This window comes from Ceratotherium simum, chromosome 16, assembly GCF_057802395.1.
Source record: "Ceratotherium simum simum isolate JZ-2026a chromosome 16, ASM5780239v1, whole genome shotgun sequence".
Lineage (NCBI taxonomy): Eukaryota > Metazoa > Chordata > Mammalia > Perissodactyla > Rhinocerotidae > Ceratotherium > Ceratotherium simum.
The window spans coordinates 49974646-50001641 of NC_141915.1; the positions used below are offsets into that span (position 1 = coordinate 49974646).

Genomic DNA, 26996 nt, shown 5'->3' on the forward strand with positions numbered 1-26996 from the left:
TCTAGCAACAGGCAAAGCCCAGACGGTGCTGCTCCTTCAGCATGGGTCCTGGAGTGGACACAAAGCATGTCAGGGCCCCAGCTGACCCACAGTGGACATGTAACATGAGTAAGAAATGAACCTGGTGGTTCATTTGCTTGTTACGACAGCCTAACGTCGTCCTGACTCAAGACACTCTCCTCAGCACTTACATCTGCCTCTCATAGACCAGGCAGAGCCCTCATGGGGACTCTCAGCTCCAGTTCTGAGGTGAACACAGGCAAATGAGAGCCTGTGGGTGGTTCTAACATGTGAATCTGATTATATCTCTCTCCTGCTTAAAATCTTTCTGTGGCTCCCCGTGGCCCTCAGCACAAAGCCCTCTCACAACCTGCTCCTGCCAACATCTCAGCCTCACTTCTGCCAGTTCCAGGCCTTGCACTCTCTGCTCTAGCTTCAAGGGGGCACTCTCCTGCCTCCACACTCTGGTTCTGTCTGCTCAGAACACCCTTCCTTCTACCCAACCTCTCCTCTCCATCCACCAGCACCACCCCATGCCTGGATACCTCCCACGCAGCCTCCAGGTTCAACGTCGTTTCCACAGCTCCTTCTGCTGTGGTTCTCATTTCACCGTAGCACCATGGCCTGTTTGTCGTCTGCCCAACCCACTGGACTGTGTCTTTGTAGTCCTTATGTCTAGCCCCATGTTGGACACAGAGATGCCCAATAAAGGTTTATTTTAATAAAAGGAAACAAAGAAAGGAGGGAGGGAGGAAGGACAACGAGAGGACGAACATGACCATCCACTCACCTGTACTGCTCTTTAGCCTGCATAATGACAAAATCCCACTTGTAGTTAATTTTTTTGTTCAAGAAATCGTAATTTTCCTAGAGAAGGAAAATAAAGTGAGAACACTGCCCCCATGACATGTGCCATGTGCAGAAAGCCCTAAGTCACCCAGGCTGCCCCTAGCTCTAATGCAACCACAGACAAGGCCAAACAGCCTCCCGCCCCAGCTTTGCAAAGGTGTTCATTCAACTAGCACCAACTTCTCAAAGAGCCTCCACAAGAAAGGCCACAACTTGGCCTGGATATTTTTTTTAATAAATGTATCCCAAATCTGACTAGGAAGAGGGGCACAGGGTGGGGAAGAATATGGAAACTCAATATGCAACAACAGAACATCATAAATCCACAAAGATAAGCCCTCGTGTTGGTGTGATGCTGGCACTTCTAAAAACATGTTTGTAATGAATAAAAACAGCAAGATTGTTGCCATCTGCCCAGAAATTTAGCCTTTTGAGGGTTAGGATTTGTTGTTCAAGAAATCTGACTCATCTAAAGTAAAACAAAAGTCTATACTATTGTTTTCCCATCACAAACGCAAATTCAAATCTGTTCATCATGTAATATACATTATCGTGCATATTAATTAAGTCATATTGTTTGGGCACAGCAAAAGGAAGGTGGTAGCTACTGTGTACCCAGTAGCCACTGAGGCAAGGACTTAAATTATAGCAGGAAAAACTGAAGCTTGACATGGGGAAGAACTTACTTCAGCGAGATGCTTCTAAATAGATGGATGGATGATAGATGAATGGGTGGATGGGTAGGTGGGCAGATGAATGGATGGATGAAGGATGGATGGATGGATGGATGGATGGACGGACGGACGGGTGGATGGATGGATGGATGGATGGATGGATGGATGGATGGATGGATGGTGGGGTGGATAGGTGGGTGGACAGATGGATGGATGGATGGATGGATGGATGGATGAATGGATGGATGGATGATGAGGGTATATATGAATGTATAATGGAGGGAACAAAGACAAAACAGCTCAAGACTATATTCTATATTCCACTCAATTATAATAACCTATATTTGAAAGTATCTCTGTACCTTTTCATATTCTTCTAAAATCCCTTTCTTCTTGATATTTCGCTTGGCTAGATAGATGGCTGGAAAAGAAGACATGACATTTTCTATCGCCGTCATATTTCAAAACGGCATCTGCAGCCTTTCTATGTGTGAGGCTGCTGTGCTCAGCTTGGTGAACAGAACACTCAGCAGACCCGGTCCCTTCCCCGGGGAACACTCTCAATACAGATGTGAACTGACATAAAGGTTATGATGACAGCAAGACAAATGTCACCAAAATGCAGCGAGTAAATAAGCAGCATGTTAAGCACTACCAAAGGCATGGCGGGTGGAGTTTACCATAGTCTGTGTCTTCAGCCGGCCACTGCTGAGTGGGCCAGAAGTACGGCGTCTACAAAAGAAACCAGGAAACCACACTTAAACACTGTGACCCCCTGGAGCCCCAACCCTGTGGCTTAAGAGATGAAACTACCTTAGCCCCCTCGACCGTTTCTAAAGTCCTGATCTGTGAGGATATGAAGCCAAGCAATTATCCTTTTGGATAAGAATAACCCCACATTAACACCCAAGGTCAAGGCCGAAACTCACCTGAAATCGGTAGAGGCTGCCGTCAGGTTTGAGAACGAGATTCTTGGGGTCTTGCAAGGGGTAAATGTAGCCATACTTGACAATAAAGTTGCCTAAGTTCTGTGCCTCTGGAAAGAAGCAAATCAGACATGGGAGTTAGGAGCAGAGGCCAAAGGCAGAAGCTCATTGTCCAGCCCCTACACAAAACCCCAAACTCCAGGAGAGATGCCCCCATCCTAATAGCCCTTCCTCCAAGGAGTGAGGACAGTGGTTCCTGAACTTGGCTTTGGACAGGTATCAGTAGGGAGCATGCTAACAGGAGGATTCCCCAGCCACCCCTGGGAATGACAACTCAGCAAGTCAGAGGAGAGCCAGTGAACCCGAATGTTAACAGATGCCATAGGTGGACCACAGCAGGTGTTGGGGGTGACAGCTGGGGAAATCCTAGAGAAGCTTCTTCAGGCCCTTTGGGTCTGGAGACGGCCCCAGAAGTAGGAAGAAAATGTCTCTGCCTGACCAACAGATACTTCTTCACTCAGAGAGAAGGGAAAGGGAGGCCATGTTTATCATCAACTTCTATCCCAAGCTCAACTCTGCCTGCCTCCCAAGTCCAGATCCTCCAGCTCCTCCCCACCTCACTTTAATTCCCACACCCCTCTGGTTTGTTTGGAAACATAGCCTTGCTTCTGAATTTGCATTAATTGTAGGAAAATCTTCCTGGTTCTTTCTCAGAGGCACCAATGAAAGCAGGCATCTTTCCATCATCAAGAGAGAATTCCATCCCTCCAGTCCCCCAGGCCCACCCTGCCCAAGGATCCAACCCACATCCCATCCCATAGCTCGGCCTCCAAGGCTTGGGAAGACTTCCCCTCCAACCCTCCCTCTTCATGTCCCACTCCCTCCATCAGAGACCAGATCATTTTTGGTACCTCATTGTACCAACAGCCTTTTTTCTAGTGGGAAGTCTGGTCCCCAGATCCTTTCTGCTCTAATCCGCCCTTCAAATTGCTGTCAAACATCCTAGCTTACATATGATTATCATACACACTACCATGCTCAAAAATCCCCTATGGCTTCCTATTGTCTATCTCCCAGATAAAACTTGGAATCTGCAAATACGCCAGATGCACTCCCATCCCTCCACTGCCTTCCACCCTCAGCTGAAATCATTTCTCCCAATTTCCCCTCATTATCACTCTATTTCTTGTTCATTCCATTTCTACAGCATTGCTCTTGCTAGTTTCCCCTTCCAGGAAGGCAGACCCTCCGAACTCCCCTCCACAATTCACAAGCATCACTCCTTTCAAGACCAGGTGTGTGTATACATCACCCCCTCCAAGAAGTCTTTCTTGACTGACTCCTCCTCAATTACCCTTGTTGTTTACATGCTCTCGATATTTTGTATGAAACAACAATTTTGTCCCCCAATCATCATGCCTTCACTTTTGACTCTGATTGTTTTACACAGGAAGGCCTTGTCTTTCCAATTAAAATGTCAATTTCTCAGAGACACAGGCTAAGCCTCCATTTAGCTTCTCCCCTCCAGAGACTCTCACACGGTGTGCACACACAGTGGTCCTTGGTAACTGAGCTCCGCCTGAGCTCTCACCCAGATTGGAGATCCAAAGTCGCTGGACGATCCACTGTAGAACATCATTTCCTGTAAACCAGAAGTATTTGGCCATCGTCAGAGCCTCCTAACACATCCTCTGACCTCCACACCTCCCACTACACTTCCTCCTCCTTGCCCAGCTGTAATCTGGTCCCTCTTCTGCTCAACACTTTCAGGGACTCCCCTCCACCCTCCGCACTATGTTCAGTCCAAACCCTGCAGCCCATAATTCAGGGCCATCCATGACCTAACTCCGGCCAGATGTCCAGCTTAACCCCACTACATCCCCTCAGGCTTTACCTCTCTCTCGATACTTATTTTCTTATCCACAATAATTTGTGTGTGGACTACCATTCATCAGACAGGAAGTAAACAGACTAGGTCTTAACACCGAAAAAAATCGGACTCTGTGGGGCTCTGGATGGAGCCTGGACCCATGGGAGTAAATCAGAGCCTGGATGGGAGGAGAAGTGGGGGTGGGCAGGAGGTGAGGGGCGCCCCCATGTTCCCGGACAGAACTCTCAGGAGTCAGTGAATTCTGCATCAAACCTGGCCTTCCAGGTCGTTGTGAAGGTACGTGTGTCAAAGCAGGAGGATGGGACATATTTTGGTAACACTTTGTAGGTTGATGTATGGACAATGGAATGTGGGCTCCATTGTACTCTTGCCCTGTGCCCGGCAAGTCCTAGGGGCTGGCCTGGGAACAACGCAGAGTGAAGACTGGCATGAGAAAAAGCAGGAGAGGCAGACGGGGAAAAGATCAGGAGAAAATGTGCACCCCTCCCACCCACCCACTAGGGATTCAGATTTATCTAAGGACCAAGGCAAGCCAAGTTCCACCAACAAGTCCAGGGCTGTTGCAGGACCCCAAGGAAGCTGTGCACCTCCTCCTCAACCTGGGCCCTCTGGCTAAACATGCTCCTTGTAGGAGGAGGGCAGCAGCATCTCAGAAGAAAGACGAGAAGTCCTGGAACCAAGTACCCCAACTCAGACACCATCTTGCAAACACCAATGACCACATTTTCCAGCAACTTTAGCCTGTTTTACAAAGGCTGAGCTGGGTCCTCTGCCTGCAAGAGAACCAGCCCAGAAAACACGTCAAGCAGGAGGGTCAGGGTCTGAGACCCCACTGCCTGTGTCCTTGTGGCTGGACTGTTGCAAATGATACTTCCCTCCTCAGAGGTAGTAAGGGGCATTTCTTCTGGTACCCTCTAGGAAGGGCCCTTATGGCCCACACATGTGCTATCTGAGCTTAACTACCTGCCCACAGCATGGCTGGGGGTGGACAACCTGTGACTCTTCCCTTCCTATTCACACCCTGGAGCACAAATGTCCAGCCGTATCTCTCTCAGGGCCCACATGCCCACCATTATTGCTGTCAATGCGTTCCCCTCTGTTGCTCTTAGCTTTATTTGCCCTTGGCTGGCTATTCAAAAGCAAAACTCTTTATCTAAAATCCTACTTAAAACCCTGGAACTGAGTGTTTTAGACTTTCCACTCCAATTCTCTTTAAGTGCTACGCGGTGGAATGCAGACCAAGCGAGATCCAGGCAGACGGCGGACTGATTAGCGCTGTCCACCAAGGAGCCGAGGGTTTTCTCATCCACTTGGACTGCTTCCTGAAATAGATCAAATGAGATTACGGGGCCACCAGCATCTGCACCATGTGGTCTGTGCTGACAGCATGGCAGGCTCCCATGTCAGCCACCTTCATCCCCAGAAGCCCTGGGTAACCTGCCATCTGAGGAGTTGGATGTGATTACCCAAGTTTGCTTTTATTAGTGCTGATGTTACAGGATAGGGCTTCTCCCTGTGTTCTGTTCTGACAGCAGGTGGAAGTCACTCACGCAAGAGGAACAAGGGAAAACATGGCAGGGTGGCGGGGTGGGGGGAGGGAAGCCTCGCCCAAATCCAGGAACCAAGTGCGCCCCATGTGCAAAGAAGGAAAGCAGGGGCGGGCCTGGTGGCATAGTGGTTAAGCTCGTGCACTCCACTTCGGCAGCCCAGGGTTTGCGGGTTCAGATCCCGGGCACAGACCTACACACCGCTCATTAAGCCATGCTGTGGCGGCATCCCATATATAAAGTAGAGGAAGATGGGCACAGATGTTAGCTCAGCAACAATCTTCCTCAGCAAAAAGAGGAAGATTGGCAACAGATGTTAGCTCAGGGCCAATCTTCCTCACCAAAAAAAAGAGAAGGAAAGCAGCTCACACATACAGACAGTGGACAAGAGCGTGGATGCTGGAGTCACAAGCTGGATTCAACTCCAAGCTCAGCTATGTGTGAGCTTAGTGACATGGGGACAAGTTACTGAACCTCTTTGTGTCTCCATGGCCCCAAGTGCAAAAAGGAGACGGTCATACCTATCCCTAACTTTATTGTGGGTATCAACTGACACAGTGCAGAAAATTGCTACCATCGCCACCCATCAAGCATCACTGAGAGCTGACAACTTGCACAGTACTATCTCATTTAATTCTTGCGACCATTCTCTTAGACAGGGATTGCTATTTCTGCTTTTAAAATGAGAAATTTGAGACCAGGGCGACACAGCTAGAAAAAGGGACCTGAAGGATTCAATCCCAGGGTGCCTGACTCGATGTCCAGTGCCTCTGCACAGTGCTGGACCAGGACTGAGTCACACATTCAATAAACTTTTTTTTTTGTCTGTGAGGAAGATTAGCCCTGAGCTAACATCCGATGCCAATCCTCGTTTTTTGCCGAGGAAGACTGGCCCTGGGCTAACATCCGAGCCCATCTTCCTCTACTTTACACGGGATGCTGCCACAGCATGGCTTGACAAGCGGTGCATCGGGCCACGCCCGGGATCCGAACTGGCGAACCCCGGGCCACCGAAGCTGAGCGCGCGCACTTAACCGCTGCGCCACCAGCCCGGCCCCCTCAATAAACTTTTATTAAACCTCCACCCTGACCCACAGCTATACTAAGCACTGGGGTCACCCAGAAGAGCAAGACAAGCTATCTCCCCTGGATGGCTCTCCAATCCAGTGGAGAATTCAGGCCAGAATTAATGACAACCAGGAGCAGAGAGGGGGCAGGGGCAGGGATGCTGTCAGGAAGAATTGCCTCAGCTGCATCTGAAACGCTGGGGGAGAACAGCGGCACCCTGGAAAGTCTGCCCATCGATCCCTGCTCTTTGGGTTTCTAGGCTACTCTGGTTCCTAGCCTTTCCCAAGTCTGGTTTGTCAGAGATTCCTTTTCCTCTGTGAGCTACCCCGTTCCATTCCAATCAATTCCTCTTTTGCTCCAACTAGCCAGATTGCTTGCACTCAAGGAAACCTGAGTGACACACTGCTGGCAGGGCACTCCTTCTCGCACGCAGTCAGAAAGGGAAATGGGAGACTGTTAGCCAGGTTGCCTCTGCAAAGACTAGGGCACCTTGAAGGAAAAATGAATAGTCAGGTCATGGGTAGGGTAGAGAGGGAGGGCTCACAAGGAGCACAGCAGGGAAGTGAGTTCCAGGCTTGTGCTTTGAGAAGCAGTCTGCTCCTGCGTACGATATGCCCCAGAAGGAAATATACTCTTCACTACAAATCCAAAATCATAAAACATACACAACATATTAATCAAAAGGCATTCTCATTTTGGGGTCGGCCCCTTCTGCTGATATCCTCAAATGATGCTCCACGAGCTCTCTATCCCACGTCCAGAGAAAGGAGACATCGGCACTATCCCCGTGGGGCAGTTAGGAAGGGTCTGAATATGAATTAGAAGGTAGGAAAGGGTGGAACAGACAAAGGTCAGTTTTTTTCTCCCAAATAGTATTTTTTTCCTGCTACCTAGTTTCGTGAAAATAAAACAAACAAGGCAAACAAATAAAAGTGACAGTAAACGCTTTTTAAATGACCTTCTGGGAAGAATGCCTTCAGGAAGTGACCTATTGAGCGCTCTTCTCCTTCCTTTCTGACCCCTTCCTCAGAAGGAGCCTGTGGTCCAGGAACCAGCTAACTTATTCTGTAAAGGGCTAGAAAGCAAATATTTTTGGTTTTCTGGGCCATAATCCGGTCTCTGCGCAACTCCTGAACTCTCCTGAACACTGTAGTGTAAAAGCAGCCAAAGACAATACATAAACGGGGACGTGGATGTGTTCCAATAAAACTTTATTTACAAATACAGGCTGCGGGCCGAATTTGGCCCATGGGCTATAGTTTGCCAACCCCTGCGTGTGGTCTGTTCCGGGCCAAGACTAAATCATGAGATACATTACCTGTCATGGCATGAGGGACGCTGGTGACCAGGACCTTCTGGTTCTGCATTTTGACCCCCGACTCTGGGTTCTGCATGTCCTTCACTAGCACCTCAATCTGCAAGAAAGAACCGAAAAAGCTGGGTGATTAGAACCATTTCCAAAGCTGAGTTAGGCCCTTTCTGCAGACTGAGGGCGCAAAGATGCAAAGATGAACACAGGAAGCTTACAACCAGGAGCTTACAACCTAGGAGGCATTGAGTAACTACAGTGCAACAGAACTAGATGTGTGCTTCACAGACACAAACGCCCTCCCCCCTGGGTGTGCGAGCTCAGAGATTCATTCTGACTTGGAGGCTCTGCAGAGGCTTTTAAGAGAAGATGGGACTTAACCAAAAAAAGGATTTTGCTGCGTAGAAAGTGAGAGAATAACACGAGCAAAGGCATGGGAGGATGACAGGGCCCGGTGTGTGAGAGGAACAGAGAACAGTGGGAGGGGAAGCTGGAAGGGCAGGTGGTAGCCAGATCACAACGGGCCTCGAATGCCACTCCCAGAGTTTGGATTTTGTTCCAGCAGCTGTTACTAGAGAACAGCATAATCTGGCCCGCATTTTGGAAATGTGGCCCACGACAGAGAGAGGAATACTGAAGTATGAAGAGGTTTGCCACGGTAGAGAGAAGCAGGGCATCTGTTCAAAGCTACTTCCCACCCTACCAGACAAGAAATGATGGGGCTTCCGCCCTCGCCACTTCTATCCCTTGGTCTGTTCTCAGCGGAGCAGCCAGTGAGTCTTTCAATTATTTTAGAATGTGTCACTCCTCTGCTCAAAACCCTGCAAGGGCCATTCCACTCAGAGTAAAAGGCAAAGTTCCCCTACTGGTCCATGTGGTTGAGACCCCTTCCTCCCTGACTCTTCTCCTACCACTGCCCACCTGGCTCCCTCCAATCCAGCCACACTGGCCCCCTTGCTGCTCCCTGACCATGCCAAGCACGCTCTCAGCCTCCGCCTCAGGCCTTTTGCTCTGGCCCTTCCCTGTGCCTGCACCACTCCTCCCAAGAGATCTACATGGCTCCCTCCCTCCTCTCCTTCCTCTTCTAATAGTCTCAGGAGGCCCACCCTGACCATCTCACTTAGTGCTGCAACCTTGAACTCTACCCCTGGCATTCCTGATCCCCTACTCGCTTTTCCTATAGTGCTCACCTTCTAACATACGAAATCATTTACCTATTCACTACATTGTTTATTGTGGGTCTCCCTTGCTTCTAGAAAGTAACTCTTCAGGGGCAGGTCTTTTGTCTGTTATTGTTTGATGCTGTATTTCACCTGCCTGGAACAGTGCCTGGCACACAGGTGGTACTCAATCATCAGCTGATGCTTGAATTAATGAATAAATGAAGGCCACGGCAGGGAAGATGATAAGAAGGCATGGTTTCCAGAGCCCTGGTTCTAATTCTAGCTAACTAGAATCAACTGCACTTGCAAGTGACTGACTGGGTCAGGTAGGGTGGCAAAGTTTATAACTTATATGATCAGAGCTGCCAGTTACCAAAATAGAAAATGCACAAGGAACACTTTCTGAAAGCAAAAGCTTCTGCTTTGGAATGTTGACTGTGAAGGGCTGCTGAGATGTACACAAATGCCTGGCAGCTGACTGGAAATGAATGTCCCAAGTTCAAAAGAGGTAAGGGTCAGAGAGATGAATCAAAGTCACGAATATCGAAGAGAGAGTTGAAGCCAAAGAGAATCAATGAACTGCCCAAGGAAGACTGAACTGCAGGAAGACAGCCACAAGGATAGCCCTGATTGTATTTAGAGTATTTTTTAATTTTTATTAATAAACAGTGTTTTTCCACATGAAAAAATTAAATGGGAATAAAATCAACTAAAGGATATTTTAAAACAAACTGGAGGGGTTGACATAAAAAGACAACCCAAGTGTTTCTCTTGTCAGTGTTGGTGATTGGCTTTGACAAAGCATCACAGGCAGAGGTTTCAAACTTCATGTTCCCCCAGGAAACCCCTCACTGATAGAGAAACCCTGCACTCCACCAGACTCCCTTGCAAATGGTCAGTCAGTCATTCAACAACCACGCAGTCATGATTGACTCCGGGAAACCAAAGAAGATGTGGTCCCTGAGCCCAAGGAGCTCACTGTCTGGTGCAAGGATATTATAGGACAATATGGGAAGTACAATGAGGAAGGCGAGTCCATGGTGTCACGAGAACACGACAGTGCCAGGAGGGAGTCAGGAGGGGGGATGCCCAGAGAGAATCTTAAAAAGATAAATAGGAATTAGGCAGCAGAAAGGGAAAAGGATGGTGGGTGAGGGCGTTCCAGGCTCAAGGGGCGGCAGGAGCAGAAACACAGAGCATGAACGAGCAAGCAGGAACACAGACCTTTCCCGTCCGTCTCCAGCCGGAAGCCCTCTCCTGAGGTCAGGGCGGCTAGGCACAGCTGGACATATCCTCATGAGGGTCTCACCTCGGACCCAACCTGTCCACGTTCTAGCCACCGCCCAAACCGAGAGAGCTCACTGACCCACCTGTTTCCTCCCGATGTGACTAACTTGGTTACATCATCGTTACTGTCCTGCTATTTAATAAAATAACACTCCCCACCTGTACAGCCCTTTACAGTTTACGAAGTCCTTTTAGAGGGTGGAGTTGCTTGTGGTCCAGAGAAAAGGAACCCAAGGTTCTCACAGCCTCAGTGGGTCTCCCTTCTCTACTAACTGTAGGATCTCACTTACCTCTCTGAATCCCCTTCCTCTATCATAAAATGGGAACAGTGACATTGCGTGCCCAACTGATTGATACAGTTTCATAATCTCTTAGAATCTAATTCAGTAATTGTGTAAAAATGCTTTACAAGGACAGATATATAAGCATAAAGATATAGACTTTATAAGGAGAGATATACATTAGTGGTTACTGTTAGAATCATTAATATTAGTAGCATTTGTACAATTAATGCACCTTTGAAACTCTGCATGCAGGGCTGTGTTTAGATGCCTGGGAATAAAACTCCAGCTCTACTAACCAATCAAATATAGGTATTTGTTGAGCACATACTAAGTACCCAGCACTGTGGGGGACACAACAAGGTAAAAGACATACTCCCAGTCCTCGGAGAGCTGGGAAGACAATTGTACAAAAATAAAAAGTTAACTAAGATAAACACTAGGGATCTGAGTGCAGAAAACACTCAGTTCAAATCCCTGCTCCAGCACATAAGCTGGGTAAATTGCTAAATTTCACTAAGACTCATTTCTCTGTAAAATAGCGATTACAATAGTACCTACATCATCAGCCGGATGTTGTGAAAATTAAATGAGATTACCATTTAAAGCACTCAGTTCCGGGGCAGGCCCCGTGGCTTAGCGGTTAAGTGCGCGCGCTCCGCTGCTGGCGGCCGGGGTTCGGATCCCGGGCGCACACCGACGCACTGCTTCTCCGGCCATGCTGAGGCTGCGTCCCACATACAGCAACTGGAAGTATGTGCAGCTATGACATACAACTATCTACTGGGGCTTTGGGGGAAAATAAATAAATAAATAAAATCTTCAAAGACTCTTATAAATAAATAAATAAATAAATAAATAAAGCACTCAGTTCCGTTCTACGTACCAAGTATTTATTAGATAGCAATTGCAGACTGAATTCTGCACCAAACAATAAGGAAAGTACTGATGGAAATAAGAGCCAGGAGAAGAGGATGGCTGAGATGACCAAAAAAAAAGTGTGCATAGAGGGTGAGGAAGATTTTCCTAGCCAGTGAGGAAGGGGTTGTCCTCCAGGGGAGGGATGGCATGAGAAGGCCTTGGGCTTCTCTATGCAGGAGAGTGAAGAGATTGAAATGGGACCCCTTGTACTTTGTTGGTGGGAATGCAAAATGGCGCAGCTGCTATGGAAAACAGCATGGAGGTTCCTCAAAAAATTAAAAATAGAACTACCACATGATCCAGCAACCCGACTTCTGGGTATTTATTGAAAAGAATTGAAATTGGGATCTGGAAGAGATATAACCACTCCCATATTCACTGCAGCCCTATTCACAACAGCCAAGATGTGGAAACAACCTGAATGTCCATCGAGGGATGAATAGATAAAGAAAATCTGGCACATACAGACAATGGAATATTATTCAGCTTTTAAAAAGAAGGAAATTCTGCAATATACGACAACATAGACGAACATGGAGGATATTACGCTAAGTGAGATAAGCCAGTCACAGAAGGACTGCATGAGTCCACTTATGTGAGGTTCTAAAATAGGCAAAGTCATAGAATCCCAAAGTGGAATGGTGGTTGCCAGGGGCTGGGAGGAGGGAGAAATGGGGAGTTGCTAATCAACAGGCGTAAAGTTTCAGTTAAGCAAGATGAATAAGTTCTAGAGACCTGCTGTATGATACTGTACCTAGAGTTAACAATATTGTTTGTACACTTAAAAATTTAAGATGGGAGATTCTCATAGTAAGTGTTATTAAGTCTCATGTTAAGTGTTACCACAAGAAAATAAAATTTCTAAAAGAGAGAGAGAGACAGATTGACCTGGCTGCATTGGAGGTAAAGGGTCATGCAGGGGAGCCCTGATTTGGAAAATTCCACCTGCCACCTCCCACTCAGCCAGCCTGCTCCTGAAGCTGGAAGGCTCCCACCCTTCCAAGGAGATAAGGGGTGAGGGATGATGTCTTAAGTCAGCGCTGAGGGCGGGGATTCCTCTTTCAACCTCTGCTGCTAACCCAGCCTTTGCAGCTGAGCCACGGTCTCGGGAACAGCCGGGCTCAGGTGCGCGGTCGAGGCCGCTCCAGGCCCAGCGCCAGCCGCTCAGCCCACAGGGAGACCGGCCGGGGCTCCTCGTGCACACTGACTGCGAGCTTCACCCGCACCGACACTCTCTTGGCTCACAGAATAGTTCTGGAACAGAAACTCTCCACTCGGAGCTGCAGGCCTTGGCCTTCCAAAACGTCAGGGCCCGGCAGCGTCTCGGGCCCCTGGGGCAGCCGAGAGGCCGCAGCAGCGAGGCGGCAGAGATGACCCCAGCAGGGTGTGGGGGGCCGGGAGGCGGCCCCCTTCTCCTGGACCTGGCCAGGGGACCAGGGAGCCACGGGCTACGGGAGTCACTCCTTCCGGAGTTCCCAAATGCCCGTGAGTGGTGGATTTATACGCTACTCCAAGAAGTGCCCGACTTCCTGATGTGAGAGCCAGGCCTCCCCTTTCCCTCATTAGCTGTCAGTTGAAATCCCACGTTTAAAAAAAAATTTTTTGGATGAAACAGCAGCGTTCCACGGAAACAGGGGGCCCATATATTGAAGAAGAAAGAGACACCCGCTTTACAAGTTAGAAACCTGAGTTTCTCGAGAGAAAGTGAATTTGATTCCTTCTCTAATCATTAAACAAAAAAAAAAATCTAGTTATATAGAGTTTGAAAATAACCTTCAGAGGAGGAATAATGAGAGTTATTTTAAAAACACAATGAGGGGAGTCAGGTTTCTTTCTAGTAGGTGTGTCACCCTTCACAGAAAGGAAGGGCTGGTAGGAGGAGGGAACATCACAAGGGCCTCAAGAACATTTTGAGGGGGCTCGGCCCATTGGGATTCTGATCAATTTGCCTCAGAACTTTCCTCATATAGATTCCTCTGAGGGGTCTTCCCACTCACCCAACACAGAAATTTGGGGAGACTGTTATGGGCTGAATTGTGTCTCTCCCCACCTCTCCACAAATTCATATGTTGAAGTTCTAACCCCCAACACCACGGAATGTGACTGTATTTGAAGACAGGGTCTTTAAAGTGGTAATTAAGTTAAAATGAGGTCATTAGGGTAGGCCCTAATACAGTAGGACAGGTGTCCCCATAAGAAGAGATTAGGACACAGACATGTACAGAGGGAAGACCATATGAAGACACAGGAGAAGATGGCCACTGAAGCCAAGGAGAGAGGCCTCAGAAGAAACCAACCCTGCTGACACCTGGTCTTCTCTTGGACTTGTAGCCTCCAGAGTTGTGAGGTAATAAACTCCTGTTGTTTAAGCCACCAGCGTGTGGTACTTTGTCATGGCAGCCCCAGCAAACTCAGACAGCCTCTGGGTTCTGTCTTTCACCTCAATCAGAAAACCCCTTTGCCCATGGCAGAGAGGAGAGATTCGACCTGTTTCCCAAGTTCTCCAGAAAGCGAGAAGCCCCTGCCTTTCTGCTCCAAACTGCTACCAATCCTCATACCCTCCTCCTGGTGCCCCATGGGTGTCCCTCCAGAGATGAGGGAGAGGACGGCCATCCCCACCCCAAATGTCAGGGCCCACTCCTACCCAGACTCTGCTTCCCCGTGCCTCGCAAGGACCACATCTCATTCCCAGGCAACAAACAAATGCCGGGTAACCAGGCACCACTGGACCCCGTGTGACCCTGTGTTGGGGGTGGGGATGATGGGTGTGAGCCCCACATTTCCTCTCTCAGATGCCAACGAGCCGTGGCATGACTGCAGGCGTGTCGGGGAACTCCGACATCACGAAGGAGCAGAGGCATGGCTTTGAGGCCCGCCCCCTCCACACCCACGCCGCTCCTGCATTAGGAGCTGTCACTCACTGTGTAAGATCTCCAGGGCTGGAATTTTCCTGTGAGCCGGAGAAGGCTCCCAGGGGGATGATAATAATTAGTACTTTTCTGTACAAAGATGGGGAAAGTGACCCAGAATCATGGGGTTATTTTCCCAACAGAGGAGAAGGTGCTCCTCCTAATAAGCCTGGCCACACAGCGGCCACTGACCTCCCGGCCATCTCACCCAGCGTCCCGCTCACCCTCACGAGCACCATACCCTAATCTGTCCTTAGTAGGCTTTCCCCCAAATCTGCTCTTCCCACCCGGTCAAAAGCCTGGGGAGCGTTCTAGATGACCGGGCCAATAGCGGCCAACTTCTGTTGACTCTGCTTTTGTTTCTGAGGTATCTCTTATGCACCCAATAAATCCTGCCTCATGGGAACACCTCACCTCCTTTCTGGACCGTCACGTTCTGCCTCCCTGGCATCCACCTCTCGACTGGCACGTCTCCAGCCTCCAGGGTGTCCTCCAGCCCAGGGGTCTCAACCACAGCTCTACTGACATTGGGGCCGATCATTCTTGGGTGTGGCTGGCTGTCCTTGCACTGTAGGACATCTAGCAGCATCCCTGCCCCTACCCACTCGATGCCAGCGGCACCCCCTCCCCAGCTGTGACTACCCAAAACGTCTCCAGACATTGCCCAATACCCCAGGGGCTTTCATCTCGCTGTACATTCAAACCACCTGGAAGCTTTTTAAAAACGCCAATGCTTGGGCTCCACCCCACTTAATGACTTAATTACCTCGTAAGTCAGTCAGAAACTCTTAAAGATGGGGACTTGAGGGCTGGCCCCGTGGCTTAGCGGTTAAGTGCGTGTTACAGGCGGCCGGGGTTCGGATCTGGGCGCGCACCTACACACTGCTTCTCCGGCCATGCTGAGGCCGCGTCCCACATACAGCAACTAGAAGGATGTGCAACTACGACATACAGCTATCTACTGGGGCTTTGGGGGGAAAAAAAAAAAGGAGGAGGATTGGCAATAGATGTTAGCTCAGAGCCGGTCTTCCTCAGCAAAAAGAGGAGGATTAGCATGGATGTTAGCTCAGGGCTGATCTTCCTCACAAAAAAAAAAAAAAAAAAAAAAGATGGGCACTTGATACCAATATTTTTAAAGTGCAGCCAGGGTAGAGAAGCGTTCATACCCTCTAATCTGAGTCATCTTTCTAGCATTTAAACCAGCTCATTTTATTCATCTCTGATTTTAAAACATCAAACGGCTTCTCACTGAACACAGAAGGCATCAAACTCCTCGGCGCCACATGCAAGACCCCCAGTTCCGGGACATTCTTAACCATCAGCCTTTCCGTCCACCAACCTCCTGCCCACTCCGGGCCAGCTAGCCCTCTGAGGACTCGCCCACACCAGCATGCTCTTTCACACCTCTGTGTTTTGTATTTGCCTAAAATGTCACTTCCCATCCTCCTGGCAAAAAAAACTACTAATTTTTCGTACCTCACCTCAGTTACAACCCCGCGTGTGAAACCTGTCCTGATTCCCCCAGCCCAGGTAGAACAGACCGCTCCCTGCTTTGTGTTACATATATCTGCTCTAACGATGTCTGCCACGACCTATGGAACACTTTCTCCTTATTTATACATGTCTTTCTCTATTAGATTCTAAGCCCCGGGAGGAAGGGGCCTACAGTGTCACCAGCACCAGCACAGAGCTGAGCACATAAGCACACGATTAAGTATTCATGTTGAGTGAAAGAATGATACCAGCAAAAGACACCATACTCTGCCCAGGTCTCCTAATAGTCCTGTCTCTGCACTCCTCTCCCAAGCAAAAAGAGACGCCAGAATCCACACAAGACAGCAAATCAGTCTAACAGAAGGCTTCTCCACGAGGCACCAAGAAAGTCAATCCTGTAGGGAATCCCAAGGGCAGCAGCAACTGGCAGTGGCTGGGATAGTGATCTGGAAATCAGAGAGGGGGATGGGCCAGCACTAGAACAAGAGCCCACAGGTGCCAGAGCCATAGGAGGCAGGCCACTGTGTGTCACCACACACACACTTAGCACAGGCTGTTCCCCCTACCTGGAACATCCTTCTCTTTCTCTCTGCCTAGAACCCCCATTTACCCCTCAGTTCTCAGCTCCAGGTCCCCCAGGTACATCCCACAGCCTCCACTCCACCCTACATCAGAGGAGAGCTCATGGCATTTTATCACACATGGCGACAGATGACGGTCAGTCCTGTATTTGTCCTGCTTCCACCGCTTTGTGGCCATATGATTGGGGCAAGTCACTACACCTCTCTGAGCTTCAGTTTCCTTCTCTGTAAAATGGTGATAATAACTTCTATCTTAGGGAATAGATGAGATAATGCACATAAGGCTCCCACTGGGGACACAGCATACTTGATAAATATTCATTGAATATTCATTGAGTGGTGAAGGACATTTGCACCCAGGTCCACATTCCTTTGGTCTGGGTCCTTCTCCAAAAGGCCGGACATCTAGTTCACCTGGCTCATTGTGAAGGCCCCCTGGCACGGGCTTGAGACCTGCTCTCAGGAGCTCTGTGACTTGACTGAGGACCTCGGAATACACAGACAGACGGGTCCCTCCCCTCAAGACAAGGGGAAAGAGCAGTCCTGGAGGTGCGGGCAGAGTCTGTGGGGCAGAGAAGGAAGTCATTCTGCAGGACTTGGGGGTGGGGAGAACCAGCCTTCACAGAGGAGAGGCCGCTGAGCTGGCTGGGAGGAGGTAAAGTGGGAGCTTGGCAGGTGAGAAAGGGCTTTCCCAGTAGAGGAGCCTGAAGCACGAAAGGACGTGGGGTTCCTAGAAAGGTGAGCAGGTCGTTGAGCAACAGCCCCACTGAGTGCCTGTGGCTGCTTTGTTTCACTTCCCTGGAGGACAGGTGTGGAAGGCCAGTGGGAGGTAAAGCCAGAGAGAGGGGTCAGAGCAGGACCCTGAGTGGCCGGGCACAGAAGGTTGGACTTTATCCTGTGAACATGAGAAGCCAGTGGAGGATTTCAGGTCAAGTGTTGGTTTAGGAAAGAAAACCAGTGTGCTTATAAAGGATGTCATGGAGGTAGGGAGGCTGGGGTGGGAGGGGGAGGCTGGGCAGGAAGGAAGATTGGGGTGGAGGAGAGGAGGCTGGGGTGGAGAAGGGGAGGCTGGGGTGGGAAGGAAGGCTGGGGTTGGAGGAGGAGGCTGGGGTGGAGGAGGAGAGGCTGGGGTGGAGGAAGGGAGGCTGAGATGGAGAAGGGGAGGCTGGGGTGGAGGAGGGGAGGCTGGGGTAGAGGAGGAGAGGCTGGGGTGGGAGGAGGAGGCTGGAGACCAAGACACTAGTCAGAAGGCCAAGGTAAAGAGAGAAAAATGATGGAAAAGAATGTCCAAGATTCAGAAAACAAACAGAAGGACTTCAGACAATCACTCTCTGAGCCTCCAAGCCCGAGCTGCTCTGCCTGGGAGAGAAAGGACCCTGAGAAAATCCTGGAAGGTGACTTATGGCTTGCAGATATTGGGCTTGGGCGCTTTCTTCTGCTCTTAGGAAGTGGTGTCTGCAATACAGGCTTTAAGGGTTCTTTCTGAGTGAGACAACACTCCGCCTCTCCATTTTATGGATGATCCCCACACCTCTACCACCTGGAATATGAGCACAAGCTTCTGGAAGTAGGTGGACCGAGTGTGACCAACTGCCCAATGTGCCTGAGAGTGTCCAGGTTTTAGCACTGAAAGTCCTGGGTAAATCAGCCAATTTGCTGAGCCCCAGGGGCCCAGGGCAGGGCTCAGCTCGTCACAAAGCATTGAGCTAATTCTACTCAACAGGATAAGCCTAAGAAGGTGGACACTGCACTGTGAAAAGTGGCTGTGAAGGGACGGGTAGACAAGTGACCTGGGACCTAATCCTCTGTCAATCTCTTTCGACACTGGTTATCTCAAAAGCCCAGAACAAAATGAGCCACTTCGTCCCCAAACACACCACCCTACAAGGTGCATTCCACCTCCCACATGTCCACAGGACACCTGTGCCTGGCCACTAGGTCTGAGAAAGCCTTTGCAACAGAAGGGAAAAGGTTCTGACATCTGCTGCCAACACAGAGACACCGGAGATACACAAACACACATACTCGAATGTGGGATCTGGGGGTGCTGGAAGTGGGGTGTCCCTTTATCCCACAAATCACACCATTTTTTCATGGTCTATGTGTACGCACTCACCACACCACACATTTACTCTAAAATACTGCAGTTTGGGATCAGAAAAATGGCAAAAATGTTAATTTAACATCTGGGTGCCTTATAACAATATCAGGAGACTGGCTCAAATCTGACACAGCCTCGGCGGAACTGCCTTCTGGCACCCTCCTCTCCAGAGTAACAGGTTGTTCTCAGCCTCCAGCAGACCATCGCCTCTGGCTTCAGGTTCTTCACTAAAAACAGGTTACAAGGAAACCTAATCATTATAGTCTTTAAAAGACACACACACAGCAAATAAGTCGTTTAATAGCATCAATAACACTAACGGACCACAGGGGATGCCCTCCACTCCTCCACTGCGGCCCACACGCTCCGAGCCTCCCAACATCTCCTCGGACACTTCCCAGAGTTGGGTCCCTGCGCACCTCCCAGGGTCCCGGAGAGGGGACCACGCTCACCTTCTGGAGAAATGCCATCCTCGGCCTGTACTGCTGGCCCTGGTGTCGGATTGTCATCCTGGACCCTGGATGAATTCAGAACCAGAACACAGACGGGAGAGGAAAGGAAAAGCCCCCAAGTGCAAGAGCCAGCGAGCCCGCACACGCCCTGGCGTCCGGGGGGAGCCGGCTGCGCGGGGCGGGGCGGCTGCTGCTGGCGGCGCCCCCTTTACTCCCGCCCGGCACACGCCCCCGGAGAGCAGCTGGAATCCGCGCCAGCCAATCAGCGAGCCGCGCCGCGGGCTTATTAGCATGCGCTGCGCTTGCGCCCACCTGCCGCCAGGGGGCGGCGTCCGGCTCCGCCCGGACTGGGAGCCTCAGGTGAGACCCGCGTGTCCCGGACTCGTGAGTGAAGGATCTGTCGCAGAGGGCGAGCCTTTTAACCTGGGGTGGAGTTATGCACAGAAGTGAGACAAAGCCGCTCATTAATTAGCGCGGTGGGAAAAACGGGCTTTCCTATCCCGGCTCTGCCGCTAGCCAGCTGGGCAACCTCGGGCAAGTTCCTTAAAGTCCCTAAGCCTCAATTTCCTTGTCTGAAAAGTAACAATAAAAAGTGGAATAATAATATCCAACAGAAGAATGGTTATATCATTTAACCGGGAAATGTGTAACACAGTGCTTGGCCCTCAACAAATGTTTGGAAATATATAGAGAAAATAAATCATAAGTGGAATTGGTGAGATGTTGGTTAATAAAAGAAAGGAAGGAGGTACAGGAGAAAGTTGTAGTCCCTGCTGGGCCAGCTACTTGGTCTAGGCAATTATATTTTACTTCTCTGGTCCTTAGTGTTTTCATATCTAGAAAATAAAAGGATGACCCTCCTAAGTAATCAACAGGACGTTTCCAGTTTTGCCATATAAAGCACCTTTTCCTATTTATACAAGTTGGATGGCTATCAATTGGGGCAGATAAAAAGTTTACATTGGAAGCTAACAAAGAAGACTTTGACTCAGAAAGGCATAGTCAATGGATGTCCACTTTAGATGAGTGGTTCTCATCCATATTTTTGGTCATACATACCTATAAGAATCTGATGAAAGTTATGGATGCTTTCTCAGGAAACATACTCACGTGTGCGTGTGCACACACACATTCACACAACACTCACTCATCCAGAGGATGCTGGACCCTACAGGGGTCCGTCCATGCAGAAGACCAGAGATCCTGCCAAGCAAACTAGGCCACTGAGAAGTATGTTCCTGGTGTGAGCTAAGCTCCAAGGAAAGTGCTGGAATATCCTGACTTATTTTATGCAGCATCTTTTGGGCCTAGTGTTATATAGAACACACACTGGGGGGCCAGCCCGGTGGCATAGCAGCTAAGTGCATGCGCTCCGCTGTTGGCGGCCGGGGTTCGGATCCCAGGCGCGCACCGACGCACTTCCTGTTAGGCCATGCTGTGGCAGCGTCCCATATAAAGTGGAGGAAGATGGGCACGGATGTTAGCTCAAGGCCAGTCTTCCTCAGCAAAAAGAGGAGGATTGGTATGGATGTTAGCTCAGGGCTGATCTTCCTCACAAAAAAAAAAAAGAACACACACTGGGATATGCTGGAACAGATGAATTATGAGCTTCTTTCCAGCTTCAACGTTCCTTAAATTCTATAAAACCTAAGCAGAAAGGAGATAAGTGGCTTTCCTAAGATCAAGGATGAGAAAATTTAAATTATTCAGGAGCAAAGAGGGGCAAAAATACAGGGGACTTTGCTCAGTAATAGGATAGGAGGGCCCCCAGAGTGCCTGCCACTCTCCTCCACACTGCTTCTTCTATCAGGCCGTGCTCTCCAAGCAACCACGTTTTGTGGGACCCCCCCCCCCCTTAGCTCATTGGACCAGGGATGCTGAGCATGTGACCCAGCAGCCAGTCCCCGGCCCATAATGTGACCATTATATAGATCTGAAAAGCTTACATGAGCTTGTTAGATTATTACCTTCACAAATGTCAGCTGGAGACAGGCAGAGGTCTAGTTGGGACTGGAGGAAGCTGAGGCCGAATGCAAGGTGAATTCACGAGGAAGCAGAAACTAAAGGTGAGCAGAGGAAGCCAATCAGAAAAGAGAAGCAAACAAACTAAACAGTCCGAGAGCAGCCGAGGGGCCACAAGGCCAACAGAGCATCCCCGGGGCTAACCTGGCTCCGTGCCTTTCCAAGGGCACATATATCTTCACGAATCCTCCTACATATCTTGAGTCTTTGTTTCTTGCAATCAAAAGGGCCTAATGCATAATGTGGTGTTAAAAGTTTAGCGTCCTGAAAAAAATAATTGACTTCATTCCCTATGCATTTAAACAACAGACATACTGCATGCCAGGCATTGTGCTAGAGTCAGGAATTCAAAGCAGAATATGACCCAGTCCCTGTCTCTAGGAGCTCACAGGCTACAGGGGAGAAGAACATTTGAACAAAATGTTATAAAACACAATCTGTATATGGTGGAGATCCAGTCCCTGCATTACAGGACTTTGTAGCAGGGCACCTCATCCAGCCTGAGCAGAAGAGAAGATCAGGGAGACTTCCTAGAGCAGGATTCTTAAAGGAAGATGGGGAGTTAACCAGTGAAAAGGGAAAAATTCAGGTACATCACAGAGAAAAGCACAAGAATAGGCACAGAGGCAGGGATCACTACGGTTTGAGAGTGGCAACAAGGAATTTGTTGGACACGAGGTGGTGGGAGATTGGGGAGAGGGAGGTGGGGAGGGATCGGACAGTGGTTAGCTTTGATGGTAGAGGAGTTTGGAGAGTTTGGATCAGGGATTAAATGAAAAGGGGCATAAGGGAATTTTCTGGAGTGATAGAAATGCCTTATATCTTGATGGGAGTGGTGGTTACACAGTAAATAAGTTTCTCAAAACTCATCCAACTGTACTCTTCAAATTGGAACATGACATTGTCTGTAAACTACACCTCAGTAAAAAGATTGACCAAAAAAGCAGATATCTTGCACTATGGCAGAGGGACACAGTGCTAAAATGAAATCTCCCGTGACTCATTCAGGTAAGTGGACTTCGTCATTGTCATCGTCATCACTATTGGCGTCAGTGTCCTCCTCATCATCAACAAAAGTGTGTGATTCAGGACCTAAATTGTTAGGGCCATGTTGCCCTGGATACTATACAATGAGATCTGGGTGGGCCTAGACCTTGTCCCCTGTAGGATAAACCTCATCAGGCACAATGATGTGGTCATCCACACAGCAGTGCCCTTTAAAACCCAGGTCTAAGGTCACCTTCCAGTAAAATGTCCCAAACCCCTGGGCAGCTCAACAGTTAGTTGAGTCCCCTGTGCTAAGTGCTGAGGAGATAGAGCTTAAAGAGTCACACTCCCAGCTCTTGTGTCTTCCTCCCAGACTGGGAGGGGAGAAGAATCTTAAACAGTTAATTGCAACATGATGGATGCATCAGACCACTTCCAAGCAGAGACCTTCTTAGAGGTGGGGCAGGGTTAAGGAACACTAAGGGATGTTGAGATGACCAGAGAATAGCAACTGTGGGAAGCCACTGCCATTACCCAGGCCCAAAGGGATGGAGGGCTGGAGCCCTGGTGAAGGGGCTGCCACACAGGGCCGTCGTCTTGAAGGGACACAGCCATTGTTAGAGAGGACACAGGGGGAATAAATACCCCGACTCTCTCTCCTTCTGGTGCCTCCCATTGTTCAGTCCAAGTGCCAGAGGGCAATAGAGTCCCGGTGATGCCATCTGTTAGGGTCAGTCTTCTAGAGCACAGAGCAAGGCAGAGAAGGGCAAAGGATCCGGGGTGGGAGACTCAGGGGAGGCAAATGTGAGGAAGCTGCACAATGAGTTAAATGTCTTTGGTAGTGTGGACACCCAGAGGACAGCTCTCAGAGTTGATCCTGTATCCCCAGGCACTTCGGACAACTTGGTAACAGCACCTCCCACGCCTGCGCTAATGTCTCCCTGACTCCCTGACATGGACAGAAATCATGGTGAATTCATCTGACCCCCTGGGCCATTCATTGCTCATGCTCTATCCCCTGTTTGCATTTCACATGATTCTGTGTTGTTTGAATTTGTTACAAGTGTGTGTTACATTCGCAATTCTAAAAAATAATAGGAAAATGCATGCATGTTTCTTCCTAGCTCCTGCAGAGAGGCAAATGCTCGTGAAAACATATTCTGGTAGGGAAACCAGAAGACTTATTTTCCATGCAGTGAGCACACTGGGCCGGCTGGACAGACTCTCTCTGGGCACCCATTGGTCAGCGCCAGTTCGGCAATAAAGCCAAGTGTGGGTGGAGTACACCCACCCTTCTCCCTGTTCTTTAACCTTTCCCACAAAGAAGCTGTTTTAAATCTCGGAAGCTGGCCACACCTGATGGCCCTGGCTGCGTTTGACTAGGGAGAGAGGGAGAAAAAGAGGAATTAGAACGTTTCTGGAAGGTTTCCTGCCTCTTCCTCATCCAGGGATTGTTCAGAAATTATTTTGGCCCAGTGGGGGCCACCAGCTACACCACAAAGTACAGTCCTATAAAAACCCATCCTTATCTTTTTTCTCCTAAATTGTCTGGATGCATCCAGAGATGATACATTTCATAAGCATTGCCCGAGATAAACATAGGCAAATGGAACAAAATCACACCCTGCTCTGCCCCACTCTCCTCCCAACCCCGTGGGGTACACTTCTCTCTATCTACGGACCAGGTCAGGGTGGAACTGCTGGATGGCACCTGCTGCTGTTTTGTCAAGGGTGTTACTATTTTTCATTATAGAAAATTTGGAACTATGACGTTTTAAAAAATCACATTGGGGAAAAGGCATTTTCACAACTGAAATAGGCTTTGGTTTTCAGACAGCGCTGGGGTTCAGGGGAAGTGTGAAGGCCTCAAGGCACAAGATGTGTGTTCTATCCCTGCTCCGCCTCTGACCAGATGCGTGACTATTTTTAACAGCTTTATGGAGGTATAATTGACATATACTAAACTGCACGTATTTAAAGTGTACAATTTGATAAGTTTTGATATGTGTATATATGTGTGAAACTACACCCACGATCAAGATAGGGAACATATCCATCACCCCCAAAAGCCACCTTGTGTCCTTCTGATCCCTCCCCCTGTGATCCCCAGGCAACCACTGATCTGCTTTCTGTCACCATGGATTAGTTGGAGGGGTGACTTTGATCAAGTTACCTAATCTCTCTGGTTCTCTAGTTTCTCACTAGTAATAAAAAAGAATCAAACTTGATGAATTCAAAAGTCCTCTCCGATTTTAAAAATATATGACTTCAGTATTCTAAGCAGAATAAAAAGATCAATCAGCCTGAAGGCTGGCAGAGTGGGATTCTGCTCCCGACAAAGCGAGGCCCCTCTGGACTTCGACCAGCCACCCCAAAATGGGATTCCATGTGACAGACATTCAAAAGAGCCGAGCACTCCTGTCGACATGCCCAACTATTCCTACCACCAGTGATCAGACAGGAGTGGGGTGAGGGGCAAGAAGCACCCATCTTAGGAGAAGAGACCCCAAGAAAATGCACTACTTGGTGTACCCCATTTGTATTAGTCTTGTGAAGTCCTCTTCTTTTGTCAAACATGCCCATCCTACGAAGGATGCTTAAACAGACTGCACGCCAGCTGAGGATCCTCTACTGACGCCCAGACACTCCCCGGCCTACGTGGGGCGGCTCAGGCACCACAGCCCCGGGTTCCCAGCCCCTCCTCCGGCTTCCAGCAGCCATCAAAGCCCTTTGTGGAGAGCCCAGAGGGCAGCAGAGAGCACATGTCTTGCTGAAGGCTTTCCAAAGCAAGGGATTTTCCAAAGTAACTGTCCCTTCTGCTTTTTCCCTTGGTTTCCCAGGAATAGCAATGTCTGGAAGGGTACAGGAAGACGGCTGATACAGGAGATGCAAAGAAAATAAAAACATTAACCCTTGCAAGAATTTTTTTTTAACATTCATAACTTCCACTTTATTCAAACGTTGCATTTGAAGATCAACTTCACCCATGCTCATTTCTCTCTGCTCCTGTGTATGGATCTAATGTTGCTTTCTCTCCTCTCTCTCTTCTCTCTCTCTCAATAGATAAAGAGATACAGAGGCATAGAGACAGAGATGTCTGGTTATATCACTTGAACCTTGGAAAAAGCTAGTTCTGCTCTTTACCTTTCTCTCTTTATCTTTGGTAGACAGCCCCTCTGGGTTCAAAATTCAAGCCACTTTACAGACACCAAATCTGGTGTTTTATAAAAAGTACAAACCTTTAGGGGAATAAGGAATGGGAAGTGACTGCTAATAAGTATGAAATTTCTTGGGGTAATGAAAATGCTCTCAAATTAGATAGTGGCAATGGCTGCATAACCTTGTGAATATACTAAAACTGCTGAATTGTACACTTTAAAAGGGTGAATTTTATGGTATGTGAATTATATCTCAATTTTTCAAAGTGCAAACTCAGAGAATTAATTTTCCAAAGGCATTGCTATTGTAATGCCCCTCTCTTTCTCAAATATCTTCAGTGGCTCCCAGTCTCTGCCTAATAAGGTTCATTCTTTCAGAGTCTGGCCCAATCTGATTTTTCAGCCATAGTTTCACTCCTCTTTAACATGAAGTCTCTTTTCTAGCTAGGCCTGAAATTTGCTTTTTCTCCAGCATGTGGTGGATTTTCTCACCTTCAGGTCTTTTCTCTTGCCAGTTGTTCTGCTGAAAATCCCCTCATCCGTATTTTTGACAAATGAAATCCTATCTCTGCTGCCCCTGCTTCAGAACCCAAATCAAGTACACTCTCTGAGGACGTGCCTCCCTCCCCCTCACTCCTTCGGCTCTGAGTTTGTGCCACACATGTGGCATTTTCCATTTACGACTTGGGTTGTGATAACTGGTGCATATCTTACATCCCGCCCAATCAGTGAGTTTCACCAAGGATATGGGCAGCCAGTGGCTTGTAAGCAGTGGTTTCTGGGTTTTGGTTTTGGTTTTGGCAGGGGGTAGATCTGATTTGTGGCGTTGCTGATTTCTGTGGTGTAAATACTACTAATGTGACATCGCTGACCACAGAGTCACTGGATGGGAGTTGGAGGTCCTTCTGTATCTGTTAGATTCATGTTGCAGCACCAAAGATTGCTAAGGATTAGCAAAACCTGAATTGGGACATCCTTACATAAAGACATTTAGGACTCAGTGGAAAAACTTTCTAGTGACTAGAACTGTCCCATAAACTAAATAGGTTATCTCATGGACCAGGGAACTGGGTGTCATTGGAGTGTTCATAGAGGCCATGGCCCAAGATGTTGCAGATGAGATCTACGCTACTCTCAAATGCTCCTCTCCATCTCTACCAACTCTTAAGAATTTTTGAGTCTCAGATGGGTGTGGCTCCAAGGGAGTCTCATATGGCAGAGACATAGATGCTGATCTCACTCACTCAGTATCATCATCAGAGGCTAGGCAATCACCCATTGGAAAGGGTCTCCTGGCTGGCCCGATCCACCCCCTCCATGCACCTAACGAAGCCTGTCCTCTTAAGCCCCCTCTCCACTTTGCACTGTATGTGTGA

At 48.8% G+C, this 26996-nt stretch overlaps 1 protein-coding gene across 3 annotated transcripts in view; it reads right to left on the reverse strand.

The window, feature by feature from the left end:
- Positions 1-19575, reverse strand: part of RGS9 (regulator of G protein signaling 9) — a 64399-nt gene extending 44824 nt beyond the window's left edge. For all 3 annotated transcript variants that reach the window (XM_004432685.3, XM_087441476.1, XM_014789190.2), the window contains exons 1-7: positions 19454-19575; positions 8274-8370; positions 4041-4091; positions 2453-2559; positions 2204-2255; positions 1886-1944; positions 791-867 (exon numbers count right to left, since the gene is read on the reverse strand). In XM_004432685.3, coding sequence (XP_004432742.1) covers positions 791-867; positions 1886-1944; positions 2204-2255; positions 2453-2559; positions 4041-4091; positions 8274-8370; positions 19454-19510 — 500 coding nt within the window. In that variant the 5' untranslated portion in view covers positions 19511-19575. The remainder of the gene's footprint in view (positions 1-790; positions 868-1885; positions 1945-2203; positions 2256-2452; positions 2560-4040; positions 4092-8273; positions 8371-19453) is intronic.
- Between the last annotated feature and the right edge of the window lie 7421 nt (positions 19576-26996).